At 46.7% G+C, this 21,304-nt stretch overlaps 2 protein-coding genes across 5 annotated transcripts in view; one reads left to right on the plus strand and one right to left on the minus strand.

The window, feature by feature from the left end:
• Positions 1–629: 629 nt before the first annotated feature.
• Rbp4 (retinol binding protein 4) lies at positions 630–6,962 on the minus strand. The gene is made up of 6 exons (XM_050159045.1): positions 6,825–6,962; positions 6,588–6,716; positions 6,365–6,501; positions 6,099–6,205; positions 2,247–2,459; positions 630–928 (listed from the first exon to the last, which is right to left on the minus strand). The coding sequence occupies exons 2-6, from the start codon at positions 6,696–6,698 to the stop codon at positions 891–893; spliced, it is 606 nt and encodes a 201-aa protein (XP_050015002.1). The 5' UTR covers positions 6,699–6,716; positions 6,825–6,962; the 3' UTR covers positions 630–890.
• A 3,228-nt stretch (positions 6,963–10,190) lies between these two features.
• The window catches only part of Pde6c (phosphodiesterase 6C), a 43,200-nt gene continuing 32,086 nt past the window's right edge, over positions 10,191–21,304 (plus strand). The window contains exons 1-5 of one of the 4 annotated variants that reach the window (XM_050159719.1): positions 10,191–10,429; positions 13,017–13,143; positions 19,922–20,074; positions 20,160–20,249; positions 20,969–21,109. In XM_050159719.1, the coding sequence (XP_050015676.1) occupies positions 19,943–20,074; positions 20,160–20,249; positions 20,969–21,109 (363 nt within the window). In that variant the 5' untranslated portion in view covers positions 10,191–10,429; positions 13,017–13,143; positions 19,922–19,942. The remainder of the gene's footprint in view (positions 10,430–13,016; positions 13,144–19,921; positions 20,075–20,159; positions 20,250–20,968; positions 21,110–21,304) is intronic. The other 3 variants (XM_050159701.1, XM_050159707.1, XM_050159710.1) reach the window with 3 other exon arrangements.

Genomic DNA, 21,304 nt, shown 5'->3' on the forward strand with positions numbered 1-21,304 from the left:
AACACTTCACAGATGTCCTCCTGTCCCACAGAGCTGTCACAGCTCTTTCCCATGCTCAGACATGGTGTGGTCTCTCACTCTGTCCTGTCAGGCAAGGATTAACTCCTTCCCCAAGTTTAGTGAGAGAAGCCACACAATCAGCCCCAGATCTCAAGCTCCAAAGTGGATTAGACTTAAAACCAAGATCCTCTGGAACCAAGGCTGTCTGCTCTTCAGTTTTGGCCCCATCTGAAGTACAAAGTGAATGAATCATGCCAGAATCATGCCAGTGAGAGCAGGCTTCCCTGTGCTCAGTCTGACCCATGTTTCTCGGCCTCCCAGGTCTGGAGAGAGGTGAGCCTCCCGTCCTGCTCACCTCGTGGGCCCTGGACTGAAAGCCTTGGGTCTGATGGCCTGGTCACACTTACTTCCTCTTGGGGTTTCAGACCCTTAGTAGTGCTGTTGTTAAGGCCTTCCCAGATTAATGAGGAAAACCTTTCTCAGGAAGTTAGGAGCCAATCTCTAATATAGAGATCAGGGATGTCTAGGTCAGGTCAAAGGTCACAGAGACTGGGACGAGAAAATGTCCTGGCATCAAAAAGTGCAGCCCACCGGCAAGCAGACCACAAATAAGTCTTCAACTCTAGGAAGATGGTGACTATACATTTAATAAATCGAGTTTGGAATCCCAAGCCTCAAACGGTCTCTCTGGGAACCTCAGTAAGATAAACGTTTGTGCGAAGAGATTCAGTCATTCCCATGCATGTGTTTATCCTACCGATGACAGCTGAGCGTCCACCTAGAGAAGGTAAGGAGAGGTGGGGGACACTAGACTTCTGAGATAAATAGAGATGGAGATTGGACGAGAGTTAATCAGAAGTTGTCAAAGGAACTTCGCATCCTTGATGTTGCTACAAACTGTTTCTTGAGGGTATGCTTTGACAGTAGCCTGAAATACAGAAAATAAAACCATTAATGACAGAGAGCTGGACAGTGCTTTTGCATACAAATGAACACCCAGGCAGCCTTAAGAGCCAGCGGCCCTTCAAATGCTTCTGTGTGGCTGTACTTCACAAATTCTCCCACAGTTGATGCTGAAGGTCTTTGAATTCTCCAGGGAGCAGCCACGCTGAGGGCATGAAACCTGCTGCATGGTTCGGTTTCCTTTTATGCTGACCTTGTATCCCCAAGTGCCTTGTAGCCCATCCTCCTACCTTGGGACACGAGGACCATGCCAGGCTAACGTCAGCCTAAGTAAGGTCATAGTCTTCATGATGTTCCTGCCCCGTGTCACCAGGAGGCACCACAAGGGACTTCAAGAGTGACAGAAATCTGAGTTTCTATTTGACTTAGCTATCGACTGAAGATCTCTGGCAACGTACTTAGCTTTTCTTAGTCTTCACTTTTCTCATTGGTAGAATATGTATAGCTAATGTTCCTACTTTATAAAGCATGTCCCAGGTTTAACTGAGGTGACTTAAGTGAAAGGCTTAGTGCTTGGAAGTGACATAATCCTTCACTAGCCCCACGTTCAGCTCCCCACCACCCCAGGGTGGCACTTTCCTATCTCTGTATGTCTGAGCTCACATTGTAGGCACACTGGACCATTGAGATGCCCAAGAAAAATGTTCTTTTTCTAAACTTCAGCATGACCACTTTTGGATTTTGAAGTCCAACTGCCCACAGAAGTGAGTGCATGCTAGTCCAAAGTACACAGCACACTTCTCCACGCTTCCGAGTATTAAATTAGGATCAGTTAAGGGCAACAGCTATTACACCATCCTTCTGTTATCCCAGGGGCTTTCCCTAAGCAACCCAGGAGGCTAACTGAGTGATCCTTGATTTTGTAAAGAATAAAGAACATTGCAGGCACCCATCTCTTCAGGACTTGCTACACTGCTGTTTTTGATTATGGTTTTTGTATAAAATGGCTGTATGTTCCACCCAGTTCTTTCCTGGGGACACCTCGTCACCAACACACTCTAATTCCTGCGGAACACTTTCTGTGGGTTGTGGCACCAGGAGTAAATAAAAGGAAAGGAAAGGAGAGTGGCCCTGCCGTTCTGTTTACCAAAAAGTGCCAAGATTTGGGGGGAAAGGACCGTTGGTTCCTTCTCCATGTGGCTGACGACAAAGCCCTGGGAAAGATTTAGTCAAGAAGGGCCAAGACAGGACCAAAGGGGACTCCTCAGATCACTCTCTTACACAGATGCAGTGCCCTCCTATTGGCCCAGCCAAGCCACGCCCCCTCAGGAAGACCTGCTCACCGTTGTGCTCGATCCACCGGTACTGCCTTTCTAGGCACAGCTCCTCCTGCCGCTGTCTCACCAGCCTCCGCGTCTCGGGGGTCAGGCCATTGGGGTCACGAGAAAATACGAAGGAGTAGCTGTCCGCACAGGTGCCGTCCAGATTCAGCAGGCGGCAGGAGTACTGCAGCGCGAAGGTGTCGTAGTCCGTGTCGATAATCCAGTGGTCGTCGTCTGTAAGTCAGAGAGCCAATGAAGGCCCTGAGGTCTGACCAACTTGTTACCTACCTACCCCGGACTCCGGGGAACTGGCTGCCTTTCCTTAGCGAGCGGAGGCTGCGGAGATTCCTGACCGCTTTTGCACAAGTGGGCAAAAGAGAAAGGAGCTTGCTCCCCTTTACGGAAATGAGTCTTGGCACACAGAGGGCACCTCGTTCATGTCAGTGATAAGAGAAGTCACAAATCCTGTCCTGGTGTGGAGGACACCTTGTTCACGTCAGCAACTGCTTGATAACAGCACAGCAGTTTTCTAAAGGACAGCTGAAGATGAACTTCCATCTTTACTACCTAGCGTCCACTAACAAGAGTCTAATGTCTGCCGGCCCTCAACTTAGGCCATCCCCACCTACACAGGCCACGACTTTTCAGTGCTCTGAAGAATCTACCTCCCACGAGCTCACTTCATTGGGATAGAGGACGCCAGCCGATGATAAGAGATTTTCAGGGTCTACCCTTTTCCTTACTTAGGAACTCTATTCACTTCCCCGGGTTGACAAGTGGGACACCTGGGGGGCAAAAGATGCTCCTTATCCAGCTTCAAGTACTCCTTAGGATTGTACTCTGGGGGCGGGGCTGAGCAGATGGCTCAGTGGGCAACCGTGCTCGCTCTGCAAGCATAAGGACCTGAGTTTCAGTTCCCAGTACTCTGTAAAATACCAGGCATGGCTGTGTGGGTCTGCAAACCTAGCGTGGGGAGGCAAAGACCCACAGATCCCCAGAGGTCCCTGGCAGGGCAGCCTAGCAGAAACAGCAAGCTTCGGGTCAGGGGAAGACTCTCAAAGGAGTAAGACCCTCAGCAAGACTTCTGATACCCAGTGCTCTGCTCTGGGCTCCACACGCACAGGCTGGTTCACGCACCCACACACTTAGGTGTTTACAATGCATGTGTGCACACACTGGGGAGTGGGAAAAAAACTGTTCTTTTCATGACTTCCCTGGCAAAGCAGAATTCTTGAAAAATGTAGATCCTATCCGTGCCTCAAGGCTGGGGTGTAAGTTGTGCAGAGGCAACATAAAGCAAGTGACAGAAAGATCAGCAAAGGCAGAAAAGGAGCTAAGTTAGTATGAACACGTGTGTGTGAGCGGCCCAGAGAAAAAACAGATTTGTTATCAAAAACTCTATGTACAGGTAAGAGCGCTGTGTTTCAGTGCAGCCATCTTGCTGACGATTAACCAAGGCTGAAGCCCAGTTACTTCATGGCCATTGCCATATTTAGGGGGTATTTTTGCATTTATTCAAAATCATACATCATTACTCCATATTACAGATGGGGAGACAGAGGCACAGAAAAAACTAATTCCAGCAGGACCAGGACGCAGGGCAGGGCTGGTGTTCACCAGGAGAGCACATTGCCGTGGAGAGAGTGACTGAAGCTGGCAGTCCCTGACTTCCCCATGACACCCCAAAATAAACATCTCATTATGGCTGTGTCTACACTGTCCTGAATAGACTGAGAGTTTAGAAATGCCTGGTTTCAAATGCTTCACAGGGGGAACTGTCTTGGTGGTTGGCCCACCACTCATTGTTGTCACTGCTATGGAGTGAGACCCAGAAAATGTCCACTTGGCTCCCTAGACCTGTGTCCTCCACATGAGAAGCTCCCTACAGTTCTGAGGCCTAAGGATCCAGCTAAACCAACCTGGGGACCGATTCTAGCCTATTTCCAACTAAACATCCCAATAATCTAACAGCCTCTGTAAGGGAATGAAGTCTGAGACCTCCATGGGTTAAGTGATCTAGCCCATGATTCTCAAACTTCATTTTGCAGAAGGAATTCACTGAAAGAGCCTATTGGAAACAGAAATACAAGGCTCCTCCCAGAAGTGTTTCTGATTGAGTAATTCTGGTTTGGACCCAGAAATCTGCACTTTGAAAAAAGCACTGCAGCTGATTTAGTTGAAGTTGGCCTAGGAACAGTGACTTTGAGAAACACTGATGGAGCTGTTCAAACCTGTGCTGTTCCTCACATTAATAAGTATTTCTTTGCCAAGAGAGTGGCAAACTTTATTTGGGACAAGGAAGAAGTCTTCGTTCATGCTTTCTGGAAGGGTACAACAAAATAACTAATCATAGCTAATATTTAATAAACCCTTATTACACACAAAACTAAACACTTTCATATATTACTATGAGTAGCTGTTTTTAACAATTTTATTAAATAGGAACTATTCCTTAACTCAATTTGATTGCAAAGGAAGTCAAGTTTTAGGGAATCTCGTCTACCATGAAGCCTCTACTCATTTAATATAGGTTGATGCCAATGTCCTTTACTCTCGAGATGTCCCACTCTGTGCTGGTAGAACCAGGAGGAAAGAAAGAGAGCAGAGACCAATCCAGAGCATGGCCGGGGAGGGGACAGCAGACCAGAGCAATCTGCTAGAACTGAAGGATCTAACTCAGGGGCAGAGCTCTTGCCTAACGTGCTTGATTTCCCAGGTCATTTACAGAAAAAAAAATTCAGAAAAGTACCAGGGAGTCTGCCCCTCGTCTCATCCAGTGGACAACCTCTTGAACTATGCTTTTAGCTCTCTAATCTACACCAGGGTTTCAGGATGGCGTGTGTGCCCTGTGTGACTGGAGACGGAATTCAGAACCTTGTGCGTGTTAGGCAATTGCTCTACCACTGAACTACAAACTCCAGCCCTCAGAGAGACATGCGTGACCATTACGCTCCACAGCTTCTTTATGAGAAGGCCAACTATAAGGAGAAATGTATCCTGAGCAACCCCCTTCCACCTGGGCAGTGGTTCTCAACCTTCTTAATGCTGCAACCCTTTTTACTACAGTCCCTCACATTGTGGTGACCCCTAACCATAAAATTATTTTTATTGTTACTTCATAACTGTAGTTTTGCTACTATAATGAATCTAATGTAAATGCCTATGTTTTCCAAAGGTCTTAGACGACCCATTGGGTGGTTTGAGCGCACCTCCCCCTAGGGTTGCGACCCACAGGTGGAGAACTGTTACCCTGGTGTTTTAATTCTCCCTCTCTGAGATCTCACGGCATTTCTTTCTGCTCTAAATCATTCCTTAGTTATCAAGTAGCTTTCAGATTTATAATTTAAATGAAATGGGGAGGGGGGTGGGGTTATAGAACGTGTAGGCCCTTCTGAAAGGTACCGTAAGCTTTAGAGAACGTTGTCGGGAGTTCTCATAATCCTGCCTTGCATATGAGTTTTAGTATTGAAGGAAAGGAGACGCTATTGCTTCCAGAACACTGCCTGGCAGGGCACTGGGCCGTGACCCAGTTTTCTACACAACGGTCCCTTCATCTTGGATATGGGTCTCTACCTCTCCTGATGTTCCGGATTGTCGCAATGGAATCTGGGGTCCCGCCCAAAGAGACAGAATGGTGTGGTATGTGGGGACGCAGTACGAGCAGGTCGCAGTGGGGTGACCAGGAAAATGGCACCCGACCAACCCAAAGGTCCTTCTGAACTTGGACCAGGTATTTTAGGCTGGAAATCCAGCCACTCGGAATCCCACACTCCCTAAATTCAGATGGGGCTGAGGTTCTGCCTCGTGCAGCCCTTCCCAATGGTGCCACGGAATAGAAATGCAGTGATTTGGCCTGGATGCCCCACTACTCACTTCCTCGCTGGAGAAAGGAGGCTACACCCCAGTACTTCATCTTGAACTTGGCAGAATCTTCGGTGTCTGTGAAAGTGCCCACCATGTCTGCGCACACTTCCCAGTTGCTGTAAAAGCCAAGAGAATCCTGAGCCAAGTTTGGAAAGGGCTTCAACCCCATCCAAGGTGCTCCTTTCCCTTCCCAGCAAAGAAAGTTGAGCTCCCAGCCAGGATAAGGCAGGAGGGACCATGGAACACTGCCCACAACCCACCAAGAGGCCACTGACCTCAGAATGCGGACTCGGCCCTTGGCTGTGGCGCTCATATGACCTTTCTCGTCCACGGAAAACTCAGCGATGATGTTGTCTTGCAAAAAGAGACCCTCAGGGTCCTTTTTGGCGATGGCGTACCAGAGCCCAGAGAACTGAGAAAGAAATGAGAGAGCTGAGGACTAGAGTTTGGGGTCCACCGCCGGCCCGCAAGAATCGGGGGACGGGGGCTGATACCTACACGAGCCTTGTCGAAGTTCTCCTTGACTCGGAAGCTGCTCACCCTGCAGTCGCGCTCAGCGCTGCCGCCTCCCAGCGCTGCCAGTAGCACGAGCGCCCACACCCACTCCATCTCGCTCAGGAGTCCGCCCTGCGGGACAAGCGCCCGGATGACCGCGAGGCAGGAGGACCGGGCCGCTGGCCGCCCCATCCTGCCCCACCCCGTCCTGCAGCCCCCCGGGGGAGCGCGGCGACTCACCAGCAGGAGCCACGTGCAAGCCTGGCCGCCGCGTTCGCGCGCGCGAGGAGCCAGGGAGGCGAGCGGCTGTCCAGTGCTTTATAGCTCCGGGGGGAGGGGGTCGCGCTTTCGTAACCATGCGGGGTGAAAGACCGCGGGGAGGTGCCGGGGGCGGGAAGGGGGGCGGTTGGGCTTGCATAACGCGCCCTGACTCACCACCCGAACGCACGCGAGGCCCCTCCGCCAGCCTCGCCGCCCGGTGTCGCCTCTGCTCGGAGGTTCGCGCAGGGTGGTCTCGGTGGAGCCAAACTCTCCAGCCCAGACGATCCACGGGGCCAAGAGCTGGCCCGGGGACCAAGCTGCAGCCAGCTGCGGTCTGGGGTGGCCTCCAGGCCCTATTGCCCTGTCTGGAGGCCTACGTGGCCATGGTGTGGTGATGATGGCCTCACTGAGCGAGAAAGAGACCTATGATGCAGCCTGGAACATTAGTGTTCAGGTCCTGACTTTCCCAAGTGGCCCCCGCTTCTTCTGAGGATCTGTTGTGGAGTTTTGGGGGTTATTTTGTCTGTGATTTTTCCCCCCTTTGAAAAAGGGCATACTTTACTCTTTGAGGAGCTGTGGTACTATTTGCGTCAATATTTGATTTTTAGTTTCATCATCTAGAACTAAAACGCTCCCTGTTAAATATTTTCTAGAAACGCCACCTGGTCAGGACAGGAAATATTTTAGCAGCGCCGGTGGCCGAGTGGTTGATCCTCCACTTGTGTTGCCACACTTCCCTGAAACCACACTGACAAACATAACTGCCAACTGTTTACCATACGTTTTTATTTCTAAGCCAAAGTGGGCTTTTTCCCTCCCCCCAAAACAGTGGGGAAAACTGGCTCCGGAGTAGACAAAGGGGAGGGAAAGAATTCCATAACCTTAGTGGTCAGTAGTCAAAAGGCTATTGATTCGCTGCCTATGGCATGACACAATTTACTACGTTTTCTTCTGCTTTTGGAACTTGCAGTCCATCAAAGTGGTCCAAAGGGAAGAGTTTGACCACATGAGATTTAACATTTTTTTTTTTTTTGGCAAGAAAGTATTCGTGTCTCTATTGCCCTAGGTCAGATAGGAGACAACCATTTTTGCCATAGCTAGACCCGAAAATAAGAGGAGTTGGGGAGAGGATAGGAGACACACCACACAAAGAACTAAGTTGATGTTTCCTTAGCCACATCTGGCCACCTTGCAAAGACACCTGTGGCTTCCTTCAGTTTCCTGTGACCTTTTGGACATTGCCTGGTTCTCTGCTTTATGCCCACCCCCACCCACGCAACTCCTGCATCCATTGTATTCCCTGCAGCCATGGTGGCACCAGAGACTGTGTGCTTTAACTCCATAGGACTCCACAATTAGGGAGGACTTTCTAAACAGCAGACTAACTGGGAAACTGGACTGGACTAGTTTTACCAAAGGATGTACCTTGCCCCTCAGTATCAACAGGGGCTTGATTTCATGAAGCACCCCATGGACCCCTCAAATCCAAGAATGTCCAAATCCTTTGTATAAAATGATGCATTTGACGATAATCTACATATATCCTTGGGTACATTTCGGCATTCTCTGGATTATAATGTTTGATAAAACAAATGTTGTGTAAATAACTCTTGTGCTGTATTATTTAAAGAATGACAAGAAAACAAAACACTAAGTTCAATTTAGACTCGTGTGGCATCTTGCTATGCAAACTGTTGTTAACTGTATTATGCTGAATAATGACAACCGGTCAGTAGAGACTTGGACACTAGAGCCTAACCACATGGCTCATAAACAAGCCGAAGGTGTCCAATTCTCCGACACACATGCTGGAGAGAGGCTGGGGTCTGTGGGATTGTGGGAGGTCACCACGGGCTGTGCAACACATCATATTTCCCCGGACTCAGCAGAGTGCTTGTTTTGCAGTAAATTCAATTTGTTTCTGTGTTTTGATTTTCTCTGTCATTTTCCTTGAATATTTTTGGCTCACTGTTGGTTGAACCCACAGATAAAGTCGAACAGTGATCCCAACCAGCTCAGATATGACATGCTCAGGAGAATGTGGCGGAACCATGTGTTTTGTGATGTGTGTGGTCCATGTCTCTGCACCCAAGGAGGCCTTCAGGGTACCCTCCCTGGCACCTACCCCACGCTGTATGTCCTCTTCACACTCCAGAACTTGAGCGACAGCATGCCCATTGCCTCTGGATGAGGATTTCTGAAAGAAAAGTTCTGGAATTGCTCCGATCCTTTCAGCCAGTTCTCCTGGAACACATTCTGGTGGTTCTGATGCTTGCTGCGTATGGAATGAATGTAGGGGTGTCAGTGCGTCTTCTCTCAACAGTATGTATTCATTTACATGCTAGGTTGAAGGTGACCAGTCAATCCTTGCCTCTCCCTCCTCTCTTCCGTTCTCCCTTCTTCTTCCCTCTCCCTCCTCTCCTGTGCTCCCTCTTCTCTCAAACCATGATGTTTTAGATCCCAGAAAAGAAAAACAGTTTATTTTGGCATTCTATCCTGGATTTCTTCATGATTACAAATACGTGAATTCAGGTCAACTGACGCTATGAACATCATAAATAACTTTTTAAACATGCATACACAGGTATCCAAAGGGAGGTATTTACAGCGGTTACCCTATACGATAGGATTTGAGACACTTAATGTTTATTTTTCTTTGTACCTTCTGGATTTTTCTTAATTTTTGTGCAGGTAAAATGTCAAACATAAACCAAATACGTCATTTGCCAACATTTTTATGAGTAGAATTGTGTTTTGAGTTTGCATATGATTCACATAACGTTCATTTTTGCCATCCCTCACTTCAAGGCTGATAGTGGCTGTCTCTTTTCTTCTATAACACATATCATTTGCACAGGACAGATGCAGAGTTACCTTCCTTTAGTGAAATCAATGGCTTTTCAGTGTAAAGTTTGTTTTTTACACAAGCTTTATCTAAACGATACACAAAAGTTAAAAGTACCTGGGTTAGTGGTGTAGACAGTTTTTGTTCTTGCAGAGAACTCAGGTTCGAGTCCCAGAATCCACATGACAGCTCACAGTTGTTTCAGGGGATCTCTCGGCAGGTACCAACCATGCATGTGCTGCGTATATATACATGCAGGCAAAAACGTTCATACACATAGAATAAAATCTACTTTGCTTGTTTGTTTGCTGTGCCACCACCATTTGGCTTGAAATAAATATTTTTTTTAAAGTTATTTATTTTAAAAATAAAAGGTGAAAAGTAGCAGACTAATGTAACCGACTTTCTGGGTGTTCAATAATCGCGCGGGGAGGTCTATATCAGTGTGGCTATAGGGACTAAAAGGCAAATATTTGGTCTTTGTCTTCCAAGGTTAACTAGGTCCTAGGAGACTATGGGCCATCTGCAAACGGTCCTGAAGCTCTGTCAAGTCACCTGTCTGATGGAGACCAGACCCAGAGGCTGGACCTAAGCAGTGCCCAGAGGCAGGATCTAAGTGGTGCACAGAGGCCGGACTAAGCAGTGCACAGAGGCTGCACAGAGGCTGGACCTAAGCAGTGCACATTCTGCAAAGAAGAGGGTCAGCACAGTCGGCAAGAGCCTGACTCCTCCTCAACAGGTGACACAACCTGGAAGGAAAGAGGGGGGGAGAGAGGGGGAGGGGGAGAGAGAGGCTGATCTGATTAATTAAAGGAGCCTGGGTTCTCCTGAAGTTCAAGTAACCCTTGAGGACCAGACCTTCAGCTGACTTTGATAATAAAGAAAGGGTTAATTTTGGTCACCTACATAGTCTTAACACCCATCAGGAAAGTATAACCAAAGATTTAAAGGAATGATTTCTTTTTAACAGTCTAAGGAATACCATTTGATGATGACCCAAATGTCGTATATATTATAAATCCATATACTGATGCCAAGTATTTACTTTATTCCAATTTATCTTGCTCAGTACTACAAGAACACATTTTATGATAATGTTTAATATGTTAATTGTGCCAAATCAGTGGTATTTGCTGTGGTATTTCTATACATTCATATAGCACATGTTGATTATGTCTAACGACTGCTCTATACTCCCCTCACTCTTCTTCCCTGCCCCCCCACCGTCTCCCACCTGCTTCCTGTTCCCTGATAAGCAATCTTGGAGTTTCAGGCCATTAGACCCATCTTTCTCTGTATGAGAGAAAGCATGTGATACTTGTCTTTCTGCATCTGGCTTATTTTGTTTAACACAATGGACTTGAGTTTTATCCATTTTCTTACAAATGATAGAATTTCATTTTTGGCTGAATAATAATACTCCATTATATATAAATTATATATTTGCATCTAAGTTACAACTATATATTACACACAAATTACATATTTTTCTTCATTTGTTGATGAGCACACAGGCTGATTCCACCTCTTTTTTTTTTGTTTGTTTGTTTGTTTGCCTGTTTTGAGACATGGTTTCCTCTATGTAACAGGTCTGCCTATGTTGGAACTTGCTTTGTAGACCATGCTGGCCTCAAACTTGCAGAGATCCGCCTGCTTCTGCATCCCATGTGCTGGGATTAAAGGCATGCACCATCATGTCCAGCCTGACTCCATCTTGTGACTACTGTGAATAATGCCACAGAAACCATGAGTGCAGTGTCTCCTCTTTCCTGGCTCCATTTCCTTTGGGTATACATGCAGGAGCAGGCTAGCGGGATCCGGGAGTTCTGCTGTTCCTTGAGGACTCTCCAGACTGCTTACCACAGTGACTGTGATGCTTCCCATACCTCCCATCAGTGCACAAGGTCCCCTTCTCACCGCATGCTTGCCAGCATCTGTTGTTCCGTAGTGACCCTTCTACCTAGATGAGATACAGCCTCAATACAACTTCAGTTTACACTTCTCTTAGACCTAACTACATGCGAGATTTTTCTCACGTATCTAGTTACAATTTGTATTTGTCCTTTGAAAAGTATCTACTCAGATCATTTGCCAGTTTTTAATGTCATTTAAAGTATTTTTTTGTTAAATTGCTTTTGACAGTCCCATCCATGAATTAACGAGTTCTGATTATTTTCATCCCGTTGTCTCCCACACACCCTCCTCACAAGTCCCTTTCTGATGCTCTTATGTTTAACTAGGCCACCTGAGTGACCACAGGTTTGGATGGGCTATCCATTGGAACTTGGAGATTTTTACACGTGATTTTATTTATAGGCTGTGTTATATTACTTTTTTTTTTGTTTGTTTTTGTTTTTCGAGACAGGGTTTCTCTGTAGCTTTGGAGCCTGTCCTGGAACTCCCTTTGTAGACCAGGCTGGCCTCGAACTCACAGAGATCCGCCTGCCTCTGCTTCCCGAGTGCTGGGATTAAAGGGGTGCCCGGCCTACTTTTTTTTTTTTTTTTACTTATGTGCATGTGTGCCCTCAGAGGCCTGAGAGGGCATTGTATGAATCCTTGGTATTTCAGGTGTCTGTGAGTCAACTGATGTGGGCACTGAGCTCTGAACTGGGTCCTCTGACAGAGCAATAAACACTCAGCTGCCGATCCATCTCTCCAGCCCCAGTGCTACTGGTATTGATTTATATGTGGGGAACTATCCTTGCATTCTCGAAATGAGACCAAGTGATAGGACCGGATGGCTTTGCTGTAGAATTTTGTCAATTTTTTAAAGAAGAAAAGTACTTCTCAAACTGCTTTGAAGAATTGAAAGAAAGGGAACTCTTTATTAAAAAAGTTTCAAATTTGTGTGTGTGTCTGTATATCCATGTATGCCTGTATCTGTATACGTACATGCACATATGTGTGAGGGTGTCCTCAGAAGTTAGAAGCAGCTATTGGGTCCACTGGAGTTGGAGTTATAGGTGATTATGAGCCAAGCCACCTAAGTGGGAGCTGGGATCTGAACTCTGGCCCTTTGCAAGGGCAGTAGGCAAAGCCCTTTTAATAGTTGATCTATCTCTGCAGCCAAAGAGAGGGACTCTTTCAAACTTACTCTACAAGTCCAGCAACACCTTGCTAACAGGTTAAACTGGAGAGAATAGTCCTCTCCTCTCTCAAAATTTCTGAGCCCCCCAGTACAGCCTCAAAAGTCCTGTAATTAGGATGCAGCCAACATTCCTAGACTTCTTTTTGTCTTGTTATTGTTTAGTTTTAGAGGAAACTTGTTACCGATCCAATCTCACTGCCTGCTGTTGCTTGATTTGGGTTTTTCATATCTTAACTAGGACCAAGGGCCACCATCTAAGGATGAAGGAACAGTCACCAGGCACAAGCCCTCCTGAGAGGAGACTTGGTGCCACACAGCAGGAATAAGAAAATGTGGGCACCTTACGAGACCCTTTGGGGTAACAGGCAAGTCACCACCGTATACATGGGCTTAACTAACTAATGCTGACATGAATTCTGTTCCCCTGGGAAAACCATGTTGTAACTAAGAATTTCAGTTCCTGGCCTGAACGCTTGCAGCCTCGACCTCTCTCATTTGTGACTGAGAGTGCTGGCATCCTAGTGAGGTAGAGTTTTGTGTTTATAGACGTAAATGATACCTGCACACTGTCCCTTAGAAGCCAGTCTGAAAGGGGTACGCTAATAATTCAAATTCGCTGTTTTTCATTTCAGCCTTTATCTTGTGATGTTTGAAGCTTTACTGAAACAGTTAAAAAAAAGATAAGGGCTTGGAATTGGTCCTTAAATATTCAAGCCAACTGGATTGGGAAATGTTTAGTTTGATTTAGGAGATGTGTGATAGTTTTGATTGAGGTGGTGTGGATAATAGACCCTAAAGTTTAATAAAATAAACATTAAACGAAACTTAGTAGCGCTGTGTGCTCTGCTCGCTAGCAGGCCCTGAGATGTCAAGGTTCCTAGCAACAGATGGCAGCTTGTGTAATAGGCTGCCTCAGAGGGGGGAAAATGTATGATTCCTAGCTACTCCGACCGAAAACAAATATGTTTATTTGGTATATTAAACAAACTAATATGCTTAGAGGCAGAAAAGTCAGTTAGAGATGGCATGATCACCTCTGCAGTCGTGTAGTCTGTGGGTCCTCTGAACTTAGATGGCAGGCATATTTTAAACTGTGTTTAACTCTCTTAGTAATAAGCCCCAGTTTTGTTCCTTTCAAGTGGCTCTAAGATCAAGTTTTCTTACATGAGGGCCATTGGGAAAGGAGATTTTTTAGGGAAAGGGTGTAACAGGATTTCTTTTCCTTTTAGGCCATCAACCAGCTTCCAAATCAGGACATAGAGACTTATTAGTTATGAATGCTCGCCTCAGCTTAGGCCGGTTTCTTGCTAGGTCTGATACCTTAACCTGTTTCTCTTCGCCTATGTTTTGCCTCGGGGCTTTTTACCTTCCTTTCTTTCTGTATATCTTACTGTCCTGCAGTCTCCAAGTCTGGCTGAGGGATGCCTGGATTCTGGTCCAGGGCATGTCCTTCTCTTTCTCTCTCATTTTCTTCTCCTCCCTTTCTTTTCCTCTCTTCTCTCTGCCTATCAATCTCGCTTATGCCTCTCCTGCCTAGCTAGTGACTGTTCAGCTTTTTATGAGACCAATCCGGTGCCTTAGGCAGGCAAAATGAAACAAATGTAGTATATCTTTACATCATTAAGCAAATGCAGCACAGACAAGTGTAACACACCTTCACATAGTTAAAGTTAATATTCCACAGCATAAACAAATGCAACACATGCTTGCTTAATTAAACTGGCATTCCACAACGAGAGGAGAGTAGACAGAACAACTGGGGGGAATCAAAGAGCTTTGGAGAAGAGGGAAGATTTAATATTCATTTTTGTGCTACTTGGATGTGAAACCCTTCTGTCTCCCATGCCAATGCGCACTGAAAATGATTCAAGCTGCTACATACACAAAACACAAAACCCCAAGCACCTCTGAGGTCTATACACAAGCCATCCTGATAGCTATCACAGTTTAAAGGGTCTGCCTATGCTACTGCAAGGTAACCAAGGGAGAGGTCTGGGATTCTTCTTGGCTTTGGACAACAGACATTGCCGCTTGACTCCTGCCTGGCTGTTCAGAGGTTCTCTGGTGATTCTCGAGGACTTAGGGGCTAATAATGCTGAGGGATTTTGGGCCTGAAAGGGCTGACTAATCCACTGCTTCTGGGCTCTCATAAGCCGAGGTCTCAGGCCACGTCCCAGGCAGTTTGAGAGAACGGCCAAGCAACCTTCCTGCTTTCCCTTTGGGGACCTAAAGAGGTATCACTGAAGCTTCCTTGATGATTTTGGCCAGGATGGATTTCCTTTTCGCCATCCTGGCCCCAGTGTCACTCTGAGGGACCTTCCTCTCTGGACAGCAGCATCAACACAAGCCACACCATGGGGGAGATCAGCCAAGATGCTGTGGAGAGATACCTGGAAGAGAACCCTCAGTTTGCCAAGGAGTATTTTGACAAGAAGCTTCGGGTGGAGGCGCTGGGGCCGATCGTCCAAAACAACCATCCAGGGGTTCAGGCCAGCATGTCTCTCCCTGAGATGGCGCAGGTGGAGGAGTCAGCCCTGTGCCTGGAGCTACTGCAGCAGATGCAGGACGAGGCAGGCAGTGCCGAGCAGGTGGCTCACAGGGCCCTGCAGAGGCTGGTTCAGCTCCTCCAGGCTGACCGCTGCAGTATGTTCGCATGCCGAGCCAGAAATGGTACACCCGAAGTGGCCTCCAGGCTGCTGGACATCACCCCAACTTCTAAGTTTGAGGACAACCTTGTGACCCCTGACAGAGAAGTCGTGTTTCCGTTGGACATTGGGATAGTTGGCTGGGTCGCTCATGTGAAGAAAGCCGTTAATGTCTCAGATGTGAGAAAGGTAGGTGGCCCTTCCTGTAGTAGGGCAGAGGTCTTGTCACAGACCTAGCCAGACTACAGTTAACAAAATACAAGGCGCCCATCGAAGCTGGGTTTTAGAGGAGCAGGGAATACAGTTTTTATTGTAAGTGTAAGTGAGTCTTGGAGTGTTTCTGTTTGTTTTCGTTTTTTTTTTAAAATCAGGTGCTCCTGGCTGGCTAGGTCTAGTATGTTCCTCATCTTCTCCCCCATTTCCTCCATTGCTTTGGGGACTACCATTGTGCCAAGCCCACTAGGAGATTAGCCAGCACACCAAAGTCTAGCACAGGGAACCGTTCCCAAGCCTCTTGGTCACAACCCTTGGAGGTTTCTCTACAATGAACTGGCTAATACACAGATTCTTCCATCCATAGGTCCACGGTGCAAAAAAGAAAGTGTTTCTCCTATTCAAAGTTTAAAATCTTTGACTTGAATCCTCACAAATGTGGATTTAAGTGATTCAGTGCCCATCCCCCACAACTGGGATGATTAGCCGCAAGTTCCAGTGGTTACACATTCCAATTATATAAGGAGGCCTTTGCATCCTGCTAATGGCCAAGACATCACTGTCCTAAGACAAGGCATCGCTATGGTCCTTATGGAAACAGAAAAGGCGGCTCTTTCTTCTGACCACTGGCACACATGGTCGTTTTAGAAAAGCATTATAAAATGCTAATCACCCATAATCCCTCACTGGGAAGCACCCAGAGTGCTGGCTGGCAGTTTCTGCCGGCAGTGCCGTCTTCCACACATGTCCGTCCCATTACCGTGACTTACTGTTAACAGACGGGGACACCCCTGTTCTGATGGAGGGGAGATGAGTCAGAGGGCAGCCCCTGGAGTGCCTTCTGTTCAGAGTTCATAAACTGACTCGTGACTAAGGGCAGCTGAAAGGTCGGAGATAATCTCCAAATACCTCCTGAATCTGATTACAGGAGGCTTACCCAGACAGAGGGGATCAGTGCGTCAAACATTAGCGCCATTCCGCAAACAACCGCAGGACGCTCCTCAGGTCCAAGGGTTGATCTGCTCTAAAGACTGCATCCCTTGACCCCAGCTCACAGGCTATGTCCTGATGTTTTCGAATGAGAATATACTTCTTCACATCTCCAAAATTACAGACATCAAACTTCAGAATCTGATGTGTGCCATTTTTTTTTTCTGAGACTTTTTTTTCCTAAGGCGAATTGGGCAAAATGATTTCTGGTAGGGAGGAGATAACAGCAAGAATGTACCCTGGCCTGTCTTGTCCCTGGAGCGTCGCAATAAGGGTGATGGACAGCAACCTATGGTCTTGGGCTGTCAAGTCTCATCCCTCCAGAGAGGGTGTTCTCTGAAACTGAAGAGCATATACTAAGTGCCTCCACAACCTGTTTCTCAAGTCCCTGACTTAGAGCACTTACTCTCCAAACTCGGCCATCAATCAAGTATTGCCGTGTGTCAGCATTACCTGCTGCGGCTGCTGTAGGAGTTTATGTCCAAGGAGATCCATTTCTTTCTCTTCTCTCAAAGGAAATAAAGTGTGACGGGAAAGACCTTAGCTTGAGGAAACCTTTGGAGAACTGGCAAGCACTGGCAGTGGCAAGGGGACCAAACAATCCAAGGGGGCAAGAATTTTAATGTGCCAGACACGATGACACACGCCTACAGTCCCAGCACTTGGAAGGCAGAGGCAGGAGGAGCTCTCTGAGTTCAAGACCAGCCTGGTCTACATAACAAGTTCCAGGATAGTCAGGGCTACATAGTGAGACCTGTCTTGAGAAATATTAATCAATCAATAAATAAAATAAAAATAAAAACAGTACACAGCATACCTAAACTTACGGGACACAATGAAGGCGGTTCTAAGAGGCAAGCGCACAGCACTAATTGCCTAATTTAAAAAAAAAAATTGGAGAGATCTCATATAACCTAGCAGCACACCTGGGAGCACTAGAGCAAAAAGAAGAAATCATACCCAAAATGGCAAGAAATAATCAACTGTTTATTGAAATCAGTAAAATAGAAACAAACAAATTAATTAAAAACCAATAGAAAGACAAGGAAACCGAGAGTTAGTCCTTTGAGAAAATCAACAAGAACCATCAGCCTTGGGCAGGCAGCCTTCTTTCCAACCAGTCTGGATAGAACCTAAGCGTTCAGTGACCAGCTTCCCCAGTAGGAAAGGAAACAGCATGGGGCGCGCGGGGGGGGGGGGGTATCTCAGCTTCCTGTTGTTAAAAGATTTCCTCCTTTTAACTTGGTCTCAGCCATCAAGAATCACTGACCCTTTTATTAACCAAGCACACCTGGTCCCCAAATTCCTGCTCATACGATTGCTATGGAATAAAATGACCCCAGATGACATTCTGCTGTACTCAAAGATCGGCGCCTTGTTCAGCCATCATAGAGAAGCTTCCTCCTGCAGCAGATAGGAACAAATACAGAAACCCACAGACAGACGTCATAAAGGGAATGACAGATTCTGAAACAGTTCTGAGAGGGATGTCTTGATTGAATCGCCCCCCTCCCCGCCCTCCCCTTCCAGGGCTGAAGAATACCTGCAGAAGAGGTCAGGAAAAGTGCAAGAGCCAGAGGGGTTGGAGGACAAAGAAATCAAGGCCCTTTAAGTCAACAAGATCAATGTGCATACGAACGCACAGTGGCTGAGGGAGCATGCGCAAAGCATGCGCAGGGCCTGCGTGGGGCTGTAGCGCATGGGGCTCTCCCGCTGAATGGAGAAAAGCACACATCTCTCAGCTGGAAGTTATCTCCAATTGATAACTACTTGCAAATGAAAATTTCGTTTGCTCCCATGGAGTCTTGCGAGGGAAGGGAATAGCTCTTAGGGGCAGCCTGCATGCCCAGTAGTACATGGCCACAGGAAATGAACACAATGGCATCTTTGGAGCCTCCTTTTCTTAAAATGTTGTGTCAGGGCTTTCCCTCGATTTTAAAATTTTATCTTATTTTATTTGATATGTTTTTGCGTCTTGTCTCTTTTAACCTTACAGGTTCTTTGCATGCACATTTTGGCTTCCAGTTTAGTGTTTTTATGGGTTTCCTGAGTGTGTGAACGAGGGGTCTCTGTTTCTTGTGCCTTCTCTTCATCTGTTTTGTTCTATCCCGATGTGCTGGGGTTTGTTCTAACTTACTATATTATACTGTATCCCTTAGAAGCCCATTTGTTTTCAGAAGAGACAGAAAGGGGGTGGATCTGGCCTGGAGGGGAGGTGGGCAGAAACTGGGATGGGAAACTATATGCAAGGAACATTATTTAGGAAAAAATATTTTCAAAAAAAAAAGGAAAAGAAAGTTTAACATTTCATAATCGAATCTGCACAAATAATTTCATGCAATCTGTTTCTCCAGTCAAAGGGGTCTTTGCTCTGGAAATCCCTCTCATAAAAGCAAGAACAGAATGACTGGTGTGGTCTTGTTTGCAGACTGCTCAGGAGAGGACAGTTACATGGAGTGTTGCCTAGGATCTAAGAGTGGAGTCCATAGCCACAGGCTTCACTCTGGAGGACAGGCACTAAGACGATGTTAAGTGATTCAAATGTCACATAAAGTTAGACAAGTAAATAGAAAATAGAGACATCTTTGTCCAGTCACAGAGAAAGGTCTGGAAGGTCAGCAGGAAGGCACTACAATCTTCCTTACATGGGAGAAGTTAGGAGGTTCTTGAGCAGTGGTTCTCAGCCCCCCTAAAGCTGTGATCCTTTAATACAGGTCTTCATGGTATAATGACCCCAACCATAAAATTATTTTCATTGCTACTTCATAACTGTAATTTTGCTACTGTCATGGATTGTAACACAAATATTTTCAGAGATGGAGGTTTGTCAAGGGGGTTGCGACTCACAGGTTGAGAACCAGGAGTCTTGAGGGATTACTGATTTTTTTTCTTATGCTTTGTTAGAGGGGTTGGTGGTTTCACCTGTACAGTTTGCATTAGCAGTCCTGGTGTCCAGCGCGCTTCCCCTCCCTGCGCACACAGCTATAACCTGGTGACCCCCTTTTCATCTTCCTAGCGCCTCACTTTCCACCAGGTTGTGACATCACCTCCTTCCTCCTAGTCCTACCTCTGCCTGATCCAGATAAGTTACTGCTTGGGTGGGAAATGAACATTCTAACATGGACAGTTTCGTCACACGCTGATTACAGAACGACACAGGGCAGGCGCTGCGGGCGGAACTACTGGACTAGAGCTCCTGCTGTCTGTTCCTAGGATTCTAGAGAGTGTCTTAGAGCTACCACTCTCTGATTCTGTCCTATTTTGGCAAGTTCATGAACGTTTTTATCTTTTCCAGAACAGTCATTTTTCCGACTTTATGGATAAGCAAACTGGGTATGTCACCAAGAACCTGCTGGCAAGCCCGATTGTGATGGGAAAGGAGGTCCTTGCTGTGGTCATGGTGGTAAACAAAACCAACGCTCCTGAGTTTTCCAAACAGGATGAGGAGGTAATGCTAACCCAGAGTTCACCAGACACTGTACACCCGAAAGACGCGATCCCAACTATAGCTTGTTCCTCTCTGTGGCCTGTAGATCTTTTCCAAGTACCTCAGCTTTGTTGCTGTCGCCCTAAGGACGCAGCACACCAGTTACCTGTACAGTGTGGAGTCCCGGAGAAGCCAGGTAAGGGGACAATAGCAGGAGTTGTCCCATGCCTTCCCTCCCAGCCTTCAGCCTCCATGTGTGTGACAACCGACTGAGCTTGTTCAGTCCACGTCCTCGTTGCCTGTGGATTCTGCACCTAGGATGTGGTGGCGATTACAGTACCCACCTCGTATGGCTGGGGTGACTGCTAAATTGTCGCTAGTTCCCACTTAAAGCTCTTAGTTCACTGTAGGAAAAGAATCATTTATTATTGGCTATCGTTTCCATGAGATAGAGGGGCAAAGAGGAATATCCGTAGGCAGGATTCTCAGTCCCTCATCCATATAATACAGGAGTGGGCCTTGAGATGAGTGCGTCTAAGGTCCTCCCTATTCGAACATCCCAGGTGAGGCTAACTCTGACTAGCTAAGGACCCAGGGAGGAGTTCACAGGTCCAATGGCAAACCACTGATACTGGACAAATGTTGAGAGCATTTGTTCTTTGTGCTGGACCGATCACGTGTCCTCCCCTTTCATAAGCTTGGCAAAGGTCATGGTTTTATGACCCATGATTATACATAACTCCACTTAGAGAACCCATGATGAAGGTTGTTGGAGGTCCAATGTAGAACTGCAGTTTCTTGTGAGATGTGTTCATTTTTGAATATACTTTTTTTTCTAATATTCTCTCTGTGTGTCTGTTTCTCTCCCTCCCCTCTCCCATTTTGTTCTGTTTTCTTTTTAATGCTCACTTTCAGATCCTTATGTGGTCGGCCAATAAAGTGTTCGAGGAGCTCACCGATGTTGAGCGGCAGTTCCACAAAGCGCTGTACACCATCAGAACATACCTGAACTGCGAGCGCTACTCCATTGGTCTCCTGGACATGACCAAGGAGAAGGTTTTCCTCTTCCATATGCCTCCCTTCCCCTTGGGTCACCTAAAGAGTGCATACCAAAATGAAACCCGGTTCACTGACAAACAGATATGCAGATACCCAGCTCTGACCAAGAGCAAGAGCGAGGGCTACAAAGGCACAGCCCAGGGGCTAAAGTGAGCAGCAAGGAGCAAAGGGACACAGGCTTCAAATTTGGCT

This window comes from Alexandromys fortis, unplaced genomic scaffold, assembly GCF_014885135.2.
Source record: "Alexandromys fortis isolate MF-2015 unplaced genomic scaffold, M_Fortis_MF-2015_v1.1 scaffold_10, whole genome shotgun sequence".
Taxonomy (NCBI): Eukaryota; Metazoa; Chordata; class Mammalia; order Rodentia; family Cricetidae; genus Alexandromys; species Alexandromys fortis.

Bases quoted from the DNA above. Each gene is read 5' to 3' on its own strand.
- Rbp4 (XM_050159045.1), bottom strand. From the start codon at position 6,698: ATGGAGTGGGTGTGGGCGCTCGTGCTACTGGCAGCGCTGGGAGGCGGC. The intron at 6,502-6,587 runs GTAGGTATCAGC...TTTCTTTCTCAG, and splicing joins AGAACTTCGACAAGGCTCGT to TTCTCTGGGCTCTGGTACGC. The intron at 2,460-6,098 runs GTGAGTAGTGGG...TCTGACTTACAG, and splicing joins CTCCTTTCTCCAGCGAGGAA to ACGACGACCACTGGATTATC.